We start from the raw sequence: 12624 nt of genomic DNA on the forward strand, positions 1-12624 counted from the left end.
TGATGTTTCCAGTTATGGGTTCCTATGCGATTCACATTCCTTTAGATGTTACCTACCTCACCTAAACGTTTGTGCCAATATTTTTGAGACACCCTGTATATACAGACATGCAAATGTTTAATTTCATTTTTCAAATTTATATACGTGACATGTAAAGGGGCAAATTTTTGAAAGTGGGCTAGAATTTTTTTTTTTTTTTTTTTTTTTTTTTGTCATTCGGTGTTTTATTATTGAGAACAAGAAAAATAAAAATTAATTTTTAATAGGAGGATCTGTCAGTAAAACTAGAAATCAAAAGTTGTCAAAAAATTTTTGCCTAACTTCTTTAAATGCTGCGTGAAGTATAAAGGCACTGCCTGCATGTAAATATAGCCAAACATTTAAATTCAATTCACAGGGAGCAGCTGAAATTCCTAAGGGATACATAAGCGGGCATTCAATAAATTATCTACGTAGCTATGAAGGAAATGAGATAGAGGCAAATTTTTTTTTTTATTTTTTAATGCATCTTCCCTGAACTTGAATACACTTGTTCCATTTTGTTAGCATTGAGGAAATACCAGACAAATAAAATTCTTTGTCCTGTCCGTTAAAGAATACAGAAACAGCAGACTTCAGTTCCTTGTTATCGGCAAAGCGATGTCCAAGAATGTCTTGCTTGTGGTTGAAACAAGAAATAATTGCTGGGGGCCAGATCAGACTGTAAGATGGATGGATAAGTTCTGCAAAGTCACAGTCTCTCAAAGCAGCAGCAACAGCATATGCCCCCTGTACTGATGTGTTGTTGTGAAGGAGCGGTATACTTCTGGAAAGTTTTCCACAGCATTTTTCCTTTATGACATCCCTTAGGTTCTACAGTAGGGTTGCATATGACTCCCCAGTGACTGTCTGCTTGTGTTCCAAATAGTGAATATACAAAAAATTCCCTTGGTAGCCGTAATCTTGCCAGCTGAAGGTTGTGTCTGAAATTTTTTTGTGTTCCTGCTGGGTTGGTCTTAGGATCTCAGTGATGAACCCATGTTTCAGGATCCCTTCCATAAAGCTCTGCATTCTCCTCACAACACCATGCTCTGAATTGCTTCTGCACAGGGTCAGGAATCTGAGGCCCAACTTTGTACTGACTTTAGTCATTCCCGAATGTCAAAGGAGTTTGGTTATAACTGTCCCCTTACATATACCATATTTCCTTGAGGTTTGGACACCTTTAAATGTGTCATTCAGCACAAGTTTCCACAGCTTGACACATTTCTGGAGTGGTCAGTCACAGACCTTCCTGGACATGGATCATCTTCATTGGACTCTCTACTCCACTTAAATTGTTTTGATAAGGATTTCACCTGGTACCCTGAAGGTGCACTGTTGCCATACGCAGCCACCATCCTTTCATGAATGGCCTTTGGCCCATTTCCTTGTTTAGTGAGGAACTTGATGACTGAACAGTGTTCCAATTTCAGCAAACCCATAATTTTATACAGGTGTCTTCCTTCTTTCTGTTACAGCAGCACAGTCTGAAAACTTAGTAGGATCAAAATTAGTATGATTTAAGTTGACATACATATACTAATAAAGATTGTCAATACAAAAGTTAGAATAAAGGTAGGATCTGATAAGTCAGTGTTATCTTTACCTGATTATGCAATTTAACTATCAGGTTGTAACAGAGTATAATGGGCAAGAGATCAGAATGTGTGACTACCATTTTGACAAATCTTAACCTGTTCAAAACAAGTTTGGATTGATTAATAACTGTTTTATAATTGAACTATAGTCTAGGCATAAAATGAAGCTGGAGATTTGGATACAAGCCATTTTCCAAATATGTTACATTATTTGGAGCAACCATAGCACATTTATTGGAAAAACCAAGGTTTAGGTAAAGGACGAGATTTTAGGATGGACTGCTGAATAAAGGATTTTATCCTTAAAAGATAATTTCATTGGTAGCCAGACATTTTATTAATTTTCTTCTGACAGGATCCAAGCAAACATTGGAATAACAAGATTTAAAACAGAAATCTAAACAAGGAAAAGAATTAGAGGTCACAAGGCTTAGAATAGCCATAGCAGAGGGTTTCATTGGAGAAGACACTATCACTGAGTTAGGATATACTGTGCCTAGAGGCCACTAACATTGTAATCTGAAGGGTTGTTGAGAAAAAGGCCAAGAGTGCTGAGTATTATGGTATTCTGGTAGATAAGCTGTGTGAAGTCACTAACTTCAAAAGCCTTGGAAACTTAACCATCTGGGTCCATGTAAATAGAAAACAGAAGCCAGCTGGAGTGGTGCCTCCATAGCCAGGTGAGCAGGAACAGCAGTGCGTAGCACACGCTTCTTGATTAGACCGGGGTTTGAGCCCGTAACCACCAAATACGGAGGATGCGGAAAGGTCTGGCAATGACCACCGCATATCCCCGGAGCAATATGGCCTTAGTTGCTAATGCTCCTAAAAACCAAATAACAACAACAGCTGGAGTTGTGAACATTAAAATCACAATGAAAATTGCCTGGCTATGTAGAATAAAGGAAGGCAAAGGGTTTGGGTGATTAGTGGAGTGGGGAGAATGATAGAGACACCCGATGAATATGACAGACTGTGATAGAGAGGTTTTAAGCCAGACTAAATTCCAAATTAAGAAGTCTCTGATGGGGAATATCAAAACAAACATACAGCACCACCTTTGAAGCAAAAGGAATCAGAGTGCATAATTCAGGTAACTCAGATGAGTGGCAATTGATAATTGATGTTCTGTCAGAAAAAAAGTAAAGTTGGACTTTACAGATTGTAGGTAGAAATGAAATTAGCCATTGATGTAGATTTAGAGCGGCTTTGGAATGTAGTCCAGTGTCATTGGCAGTGATATTTTGAATAGCTTTTTCCTGCATATGATGATAAGTTGTTGAACCTCATGTTAACAGATGCTGAAGTTGCTGTTAAAGTTGTAGAATGAAACAAACTTAAGATGCAAAAATCAGTGTTTTAAGGGTAGCAAATTACAAGTGTTGTATCTCACTCCCTCCCCTTGTCACGAGGCATATATTCTGAGGAATAGCATACCAGTTATAACGGATTTTCTTTAAATCTTTATGGCATTGCATTAATGTTAGGGAAACAATATAATTTAGATCAGTGTTTCTCAAACAGTGCTCTGCAGGTACACGTCATTTTAGATGTGCTGGGGAATAAATTTTTATATAATTCATTTGCAGGTAAATAAATTTTTAATTTTTTGTGTAAATGCAAGTGAGATCTTATGTAGTTCATTTTCTGGATCATTTTTAAGATAATGTGATATTTATATACAGTAAAATTACAGTACATATTTGTTTGGATGCTCTACCTAAATTAAAGAATACTTTGTGGTGCTACTAAATGTTGAGAAACACTGATTTATATGAATGCTTGGTCCAAGAATTGGTCAGTTTGAAATGTGTGTGTTTACTTGATACTTTTTTTTTGGTGTGTATCTTGCTGTCTGTTCTTTCTTACTTTTTTTTTCATCATTACCTTTCAATTTTGTTATGAGTTTGACTGCATATACTTGAGGAGCAGAATTTAAAATCCAAATATATGAGATGAATTAATGTTTTATAAACACTTCACCAAAATATTGGCTTATCGCCCACTCATGTTAAAAGGGCTGAAAAGATTTTAGCACTTTAATAACAGTTTTACTAAAGATTTGTTTATTCTTAGTTGTTGTCCTAGTTCTTAGTTGTCATTTTATTTTCATTTTTCAAAACCTTTTGTAAGAGTATTAAAACATTCATCCCAGTTTCAGTTGTGATTACATCGTATATGTACAAACAGGTGTGGAGATCCACTGTGTACTGTTGCTGCTCATAGCAGCACTTTCCCTGAGCCATTTGATACAACATTTCCAAAGAGGCTTGCTTGGATTCATAGGAAATTTGCAGGAAGTAGGTGGAGTGATCATGTAACAATGTTAAATGCATTCACGCAGTGGGAGGAAGCTCACATGCAAGGAGAACATGCAGAGGGGTCATTTTGTGAGCGGTTTTCCTTATCTATGCCCACACTACGAGTTACTGCTGATGCAAAGGTAAGATTATGTTTAAACTATTTGTTGTAAAGATTGTGTGTTGAACTAATTTTCAGAATATTTTTTCTAAAGGTTTTAAAATTACTAAAAGAATTAATCTAAAAGCAATTTTGTTTTTACCTTTTTTAAGTATTAATTGAATGTTTAGAAATGTTGTATTAGTTATCCCCCTTTTGAACATGCCCATCATATTTCTAAAGTCTATGAATTTAATAAGTGAAGCTAGAGTGATAAATCTACTTTTTTTTCTCCTTTTTTTTTAATTTAACATGTACATTAATTACAGGAAATATGTAACTGACAGTTTTATAAAATTATAACAAATGTTGAAAATGCTGACCTCATAAAGCGTTCTTTACAGCATTCACAACTTCCCTTGACCTGTTGATTTTGTCAATGTTTGTGGTTGCACATTCAGTATCCTTCATTGCTTCTGTTGGGTAGGAGTTATTTTCAACACATTCAAACTGTCTCACAAAAATTTGTCCAAAGGAGTGAGGTGTGGTGGGATAATTTGGAAATTATCCCACCCTTATCTGATGCTTTCTATTACTTCATATATTAAGCTAATCATTTTTGCTTTCCCTTCTGTCTCATTGGCTATCCAATTCAGCATATAATTTTATTTAATTCATTATATCATATAGGACAGGTGTGGCCAACTTAATTTGTGATGCGATCTACATTTTTTTTCTTCAAAATGTGCCGCGATATACCATCTCAAGAATTTCATTGCACATGGTTAAAAAAGTTAATCAACACATATTGAAAAATGTTTATAAATTTTAAAATTAAATACAATTCAGAATTCTTATTTTAAATTCATATGTATTTAAATTTTTAATTTATGCAAAATTTGTGTCTTCATGTCGTCTTCCAAGCTTTCAAAATCGGGGATATACTGTGATAAGACCAACCATAAAGAATCTTCTGTATGCAAGACCGTAAGAGTAGAGTGATTCTTCATCTTTGCTTGTTTCAAATACGAAAAGGCCAATTCACATTGATATGTAGAACCAAAACAGGAATTTAAAAGTTTACTGCATTTTTTTTTTACATTTAGGTACTTTTCTCGGCAAGCATATTTCCAAAAGTCTTTTTCTGATGATCTGGCTTTTAGGAAGATATCGTTTCGCAATGTAAAATTTCATTTTAAAGTAATATTTTCTTCATGTAAAAAATCTTGGCTTTTTTTTCCTTTTTTTTTTTTTTCCTGCAATTGGTTTCATATCTAAGTCGACATTAAATGGATAAGAAATATATTGAACAATGGCTTCAATTGTTTTAAAATCACCGAATCTGGTTTCAAAATCATCCACAACTTTCTCAATTTAAGAAACATATTTCTCACTATTAAATTCAAAAATAGGATATTTTTGCATATATGCAAGATCATTTATCTTGCATATATGCAAAATGATAGAATTTTTTTTTCTTTGAGATCCTTAGCCATTGCCAAAAATTGATATTTATATGCAGAAATATTACTAATCATGTCAACCACATTTTTATTTTTTCCTTGTAATTCCAAATTCAGATCCCTTAATTTACTGGTAAAATCTGCCAAAAAAAGGCAGATCACACAACCACTCCATATCTTGTAGCTCCTGATAATCATCTCCCCTTTGATCAACAATTTTTTAAATTTCATTCAGCAAATTTCGAAATCTCTATAGAAACTTACTTCGACTCAGCCACCTGTGTGTAATATCAGATCTGGTTCATTTTCATCGAGTTGCATTTTGAAAGCTATGTCCATAACACCTTTAGTTTTTTAATCTTTTGCTGGCTAACACTTGTTGGTGGATGATACAGTAGTAATTCAAAAAATCTGGGAATTCATCATCCTTTTGGTACAAAGCGATGAATCTGCTAAGTGCCCCGTCATTGCTTTAGTTCCATCTATTGTTATTGATATGAGCTTAAATAGTGGTAATTTAATTTTTTCAATAAAATTTTTGAATATGTTAAATATATCAAAACCTCTAGTTCTTTCTTTTAACAAAAACATTAATCAGTTTTTCTCTAGTGGCAGAAATCAGCGAAAACCATATGAACAAAAACGAGCAATTGAGCTGTGTCACCGACATCTGTAGATTCATCCAGTTGTAAAGAAAAGGACGCTAACTGTGTCCTTTTCAATATAAGCACACAATTGTTCACTCACATTTTTACTTTTTTACTTTTTTTTTTTTTTTTTTTTCGATGCATCGCATCACAGTATTTCGAGATAATTGCAGATCTTGAAGAGCACTTAATTTCATTTGTTTCTTAAAATTTTCAAAAAGTATCTGTTACTTCTAAAAATGCATCTTTGATGAATAGACCATAAGAAAATGGTTTGCATTGTTTTGCAAGATGGATGGTACAGTTTTGCACGAAGATGACTCACTTTAAATGATGATACAGTTACTGCTTTAGATTGTAAATTAGATGTCAAGAAGAAATTTTGTTATGCGAATAATCTGGATTTAAGTTCTTTTAATTTATTTTTTCTAAGGTCACTATTAGGCAGAAAATCCGATTGGTATTTACCATGGAGTGTGTTGAAGTGTCTTTCTAAATTTCCTTTTTTGGGTATAGCCACAGAAGCATTGCAAATCAAACAATAAGATTTTTCTTTTATCATTACAAAAAAGTATTCTAGTTCCCACTCTTGATGAAAATAAGTTTTACTCTTTTTCGTAGTACAATATTCATTTTAAATCAAAAGGTATTAAATTAACATATAAGTACTGTCCAGTTTTATTAATATTAAGTAAGCTAAATAAGAATTTGACACATTATGCTGTTCACAATGTAACTGCATGAATTTTCACTAGACAAGCCTAGTGGTTGTGCGCCAAGAAGAGGAGTCACGTGGTTCAACGGATTTGTAATAAGCATATGCAGTGGGGTGTATAACAATAATAAATTTTAGATTTTGACTAATCTATTTTTTATATATATTTAAAATTCGTTGTGATTGACTGAAATTAAAGCCATCGCGGCTTTTTTTTTTTTTTTTTTTATCACAATGGCCACCCCTGATATAGGATATTCACAATATTTCCAATTTCTGCTATCCTATTAGTTTGGCATTTTGTGTAATTTACATCTCCATCTTCTCGCCTTTCAATAGATTCATTACTTCTTACCAACAAATATAAACTTTAAAAAAAGGTATATGTGAGAAGAGTAATAAATATTATACAGTTGTAATTAAACTGAGTGACAAAGTTTAGAGAACATAAAACTGTAGTTTTATTAAGTGTCCTATAAGACTATAATCTTAGTGATTAATTAAGGAGATAACTGTATTTGCTTTTTGCTTCTGTTAATTGCAAAAAAGAAAGTGTTCTTTTGATAATTTTATTTTATTAGCTATTGATTAGTCTCCTTTTGACGTGATGAACGTTTTTCTCATTTCCTAGAGTGGGGGAGGGGCAGTTGTAGAAAGAGGTTCTACTGTATTATTAAAATATTGAGAAAGATGCATATAAACATCAACAGTGGAATATCATCACAAGGCTAGAGTACTGTGCAATGTAATTTTTTAAATATTACTTTCTCATTTTTACTTTTACTTTTGGGTCCTCGTGGGCTCTGAGCCTTGGTGTACTTTCCCACTTCCTCCAGGATATTATACCATTAAACATCATCTTTCTTTTTTTTCAAGAGGAGTGTTTCCATTTACAATGGGTTTCCTCAGCCTACAAGTTATTTTTTGGTAAGAATTTTTTCCCACCACAAAGTGCGGTTCAAGGTGTCTTAGTCGGTTAAGCCTCGGGCTGTCGTGCACTCCCGTACTCCATCCATCCATCCATCCATATCCTTCTAGGTCTTCCTCTTCTCCTTCCAGGAGGTATCCATTCCAGGATAAGCCTTTGGATATCTGGTTTCTTGCATATGTTTTACATGTCCATACCATGTTTCTTTGATAGTGTCAATAATATTCTTTTTCACTTCCATTTTCTCTCTTATGTCTTCATTCTGTTTTCTGTCTCTTCTAGAAGTTCTTGCTGAGAGTCTCCAAAGATCCATTTCTGTGGAGAGCAATTTGTTTTCCACTCACCTATTCAATGTCCAGGATTCCGCTCCATGTAATAGAAGACAATCGTTTGAAATATAAGTTTCTTTGTTTTATTTAGGATATTTTTGCTCCACAGAACAGAGTTTAACATGCCGGTAGCTTTTCTGCCATCTGCAATTCTCTTATAGATCTCTGCTTGTGATGATCCATCACTTTGTAAGATTGATCCCAAATATTTGAATTTATCAACTTGCTTTATTTTAAACCTGCAATATTTAGAATGTGTCCTGATCCTGAAGACAACATTTGTCTTGCTAAAATTGATTTTTAGACCCCATTCTTTATATTCCTCAAACAATTGACTGCGTGCATAGTCTGCATCTTCTAAGTCTTGTACTATCACCACCTGATCATCTGCAAAAAGAAAATTGTGAAATAGGTGTTCTTATTAATCGGCAATCCCATTTTATTGCATTTTTTTGACCAGGATATTAGGCAGATGTCAATATAAATTTTGAAAAGTGTTAATGTTAATCAGTTGTCCATCAATATTTGCCTCTTTCAAGTGCTTCCCATAAGAGTTTTCTTGGAACACTATCATATGCCTTTTCAAGGTCATGGAAAATCATAAAGATTTCCTTTTGATTGGCATCTTTTAAGGATCTGTCATACTGTTGAGATATGGTCTATACATGACCTCCCAGCTGAAAAACCGCTTTGTTCTTCTCACACCTCGATTCAGGCTTCTAAATGGTTCTTGATCCATTTTCCAAGAATCTTTAACAGTGGGTTCAGGATGCATATTCCTCTGTAATTTGAACAGCTTTTCCGATCCCCTTTTTATAAATTGATGTAATATATCCTGTAATCATTTCTTTTGGTATTTCTTCTCTCATTTAACAGTTTTTGTATCAGAACAGCCACTCCTCTTGTATTTCAGAAGTTCCATATAAACTTGTCCAGGTGATTTGCCATTCCTTCCTTCCTTTAGCAAGAGTTCCACTTCTCTAACAGAAACTTTTAAGCCTGAGTCTTCTACACCAAAATCCTCCGCCGTTTTGAACTCTTCCCAGTCTTCTTTTAAAAGTCCTTCATAGTACTTCATCCAGTCTTTCAAAGGTATTAATTGCAAACCAGCGTTGGGTTTCTTTTTTTTTACTTTCCATCTTATTTGGCTTTCATTCTTTTAAAGGTGATTAAGTTACTAGTTGCGGGGAATTTGCAAAACAAGTTCCAAACTGTTTTTTTTTTTTTTTTCCAGTTTAGCTTGTGTACAATCCCGATTCCACCAGTAATTACTGTTTGCACTTCCTTTGCAAAGATTTTGGTATTGCAGAAGTGGCAGCTTGCAATATTTAATTAGCTATGTGTTCTGGGACATTATCTATGGGCTGCGATTGGACTATTTCCTCATTAAATTGGGTATGAGAGGCATATTCATTCCAGTGTGCTCTACTAAATTTCTAAGTGGAGCGATGCGGTGAAGTGGGGGTTACCTGTATTTGTAGCTTGCAGAGGATTGGTAGATGATCACTACTCATTGGATTTTCAAGAACAAATCACTGTATTGGTATACATGGAGGGGGAACAGAGTGATAGATCTATTGAACTCGTGGATCATGTAGAAAAATGAATATAGGTAAGCTTACCAGTGTTCAAAGGAGTAAATTGACAAACATCAAGAAGTGATTCTATTAGTTTATCTCTTTTCAGTTGTTGGAGATCCCCACAGAGAATGATATGCATTGAAATCTCCGAGCAAGCATAACGGATGTGGTAGCTGGTCTATTAGATTTTCTAGGTCATCTGAAGAGAATGAGAAATTAGGATATATATATATATATATATATATATATATCCTAATGCCCCATCTAATGATAGCTTCATATTCATATTTATTTATTTTTATTACTTTTGCCTAACTTTTACATCACATTATATAAATTAGTGGTAGTAGTGGGTTGATATGCTAAATAAGCAGCGCCTGTGCCGCCATCTATTCTTTTCCTTTCTATTATATAAGCTGGTTAAGCTTGCATTATGTCAGTGGTGTGGCTCTGATCAAGAGTGCTGGCTGTTCTATAGATTATTTCTCGCTGCATAAGGACCACCGCCATGCAAATCCTCTGCATTGGTTGATCTATCGGAGACTGGAAGGGTGGTTTGGTTCTTCGATATTTCCGCCTTTGCGATGATTTGTATGACGATTGAAATGCAGCGATTCCATGACCATTATTGGCCTCGTGGTCCTCTGTCGATATGGGGCATAATGGTCAGTCTATTTTGATATTTTAGTTTTTGTAGTTTCTTTAACCCCTTTTTGGTGATATTTCACGTCTTTTGGAACTGGTACCTTCGAGGGGGGGGTACCGCTAAATTATATATAATTGGCATTATTTTAAATTTACATCGTTTTTATTAATTGGGTTTAATGACTAAATTATACAGGGGATTATTGACTACCTTTTTGTCTTATTATCTCTACTTTCCCTTCCCTGTTTGTTTATTTTATATTATTTTGCGTTTCGTTTTGCTCTGCATTTTTGCAGTACTACTGGCTGATGTTTTTTATTTTAAATATCATTTATTTTAATTATCAGATATAATTAGGCTTCATGTGGAGGATGTGCATTTGCTGCCTCTAATGATAGCTTCATATTTATTTATTTTTATTACTTTTGCCTAACTTTTACATCACACATTTTATATATATTACTGTAAGAGTGGTCCCAATTACAGCATGCACTGCCACTACTTCAAAAGGAGTTTGAAGAGCAAGATGTTTGGACGGAACTGTTTTTAATAAAAACTGCCACCCCCTCCATGAACTGCTGGTGAGGTGTGTGTGTGTGTGTGTGTGTGTGTGCGTGTGCGCGCGCGCAAATAAAATTTTTGTGGCACTGTAGCATTAATTGTATAATTTTCTCATTAGCATCAGCTTCAAGAATTGCTTCAAGCAGCTGGTTTTCCTGAAAACACTATGGCCCCTCAGAATTATTACTTTGATGGCTGCGATTCCAAGCTAGATATGGTACGTGAAGTCAAAATATTAAGTTTTAAATCTTTTTATTATGCTTAATTTTCATGTTTAAACAATAAATTTTCTGTATAGAGTTAATCTCTATTTGGATTACACTTTTCTGCTGTAATAACGTTATGAAAATTAAAAGATGTTACATGGTTAATTTCTTCAAGGGCTTACTATGCAGCAGCACTACTTGTAGTGTAATGACACATTTTCTGTAAGCTGTCTTTACGTTGTCACATCACCTAAAACTCAATGCCTATAAAATGCCAAGAAGTATAGTTACACATATTTACACCTGCAAAAGTTCCCAAAAAGCAGTCTCTTTGACAATGAAATTAAAATTAACACTTCAGTGGTCATAATTAACACACCAGAGCTCATAATTTAGAATATTCTATTATTAAATTTGGTAAATTACTATAACTTCTAACCTCCCTCAGTTTTGATTTTTGTTTGTCTTCTACTGCTCTTATCACATAATTTGACTGAACACTACTGTGGTGACATTTACTTCATTAGTGATATTGTAAGTTAAAACTGTTGAACTCACATTATACATTTAATTTGCCAGTCTTACAATATATACTTACCTTTGTTCCAAGTTCACCGTTATTTAATCATGTTCTTATTGATTGTATTGATTTTGATATTACAATAAATATGATATAAACAATAGACTTTGTTTCAAATAAAATTTAATTTTCGTGACTAGGTAGCTCTTTGTGCTGTTCAGTTCTGGACTGACTAAATGTGCAAGTGGACTGCAGTTCTTTGATTAAATGTGCAGGTGGACCACAGCAGGACTTGAAAGTATGGAGCCATCCAAACTCCATCTGGTTCTCTTTCTCTTTCATATCTTTGAGAGAGAGAGAGAGTTTGGATGGTTCTATACTTTTGAATGGTTATATCACATTTATTGTATAATAGCATAAAATGCAATAAATAATGTATGTATGGTATTGTAATTTATGGTCTGATGCCAAAATTTGGCTGGGAATGCCTGGAAAAATATATATTTTTTTTTAATTGTACAATTTTTAAGGGAAAAAAAAAAAAAAAAAAAGTCCATCCCTAAAATAATTTATCTAGTTCTTGAATTTATTCAGACTGCCCACCTCCACAACACAAGAAGGAAATTTGTTCCAACAGTCAACCACCTGCTGGCTGAAGGCCAACTTCCTCACACCTGATCCATACCCATCCTTCCTCAGTTTCAATTTTTTTGTACCATAGAGTTGGTGCTTTAATCTGAGATTACTGCTACCCACATGCAATACCTTAAATTTCTCAGCCCATTTGTTTTTAGATCTTGTTGCAGGAGCTTACCCCAATTATTTTCATTAACAACCACCCTGCCAACATTTGTATCATCTGCAAACTTAAAAAGCCCAAATTTATTTACTATGCTCCTACATTAGTGTACATGCACCTTTTCTTGGTGCCTCCGTAGCCAGGTGGGCAGGAGCAGCAGTGCATAGCACAAGCTTCTTGATTAGACCGGGGTTCGAGCCCGTGCCCACGA

At 34.3% G+C, this 12624-nt stretch overlaps 1 protein-coding gene across 1 annotated transcript in view; it reads left to right on the forward strand.

The window, feature by feature from the left end:
- The window catches only part of LOC150077352 (ATP-dependent RNA helicase A-like), a 338077-nt gene that overhangs the window by 304762 nt on the left and 20691 nt on the right, over positions 1-12624 (forward strand). Inside the window, 2 exon segments of the mRNA XM_090386433.1 lie at positions 3810-4062; positions 11007-11105. Coding sequence (XP_090242559.1) covers positions 3810-4062; positions 11007-11105 — 352 coding nt within the window.

This window comes from Mastigoproctus giganteus, chromosome 12 (assembly GCF_048544385.1).
Source record: "Mastigoproctus giganteus isolate SK-2022 chromosome 12, ASM4854438v1, whole genome shotgun sequence".
Lineage (NCBI taxonomy): Eukaryota > Metazoa > Arthropoda > Arachnida > Uropygi > Thelyphonidae > Mastigoproctus > Mastigoproctus giganteus.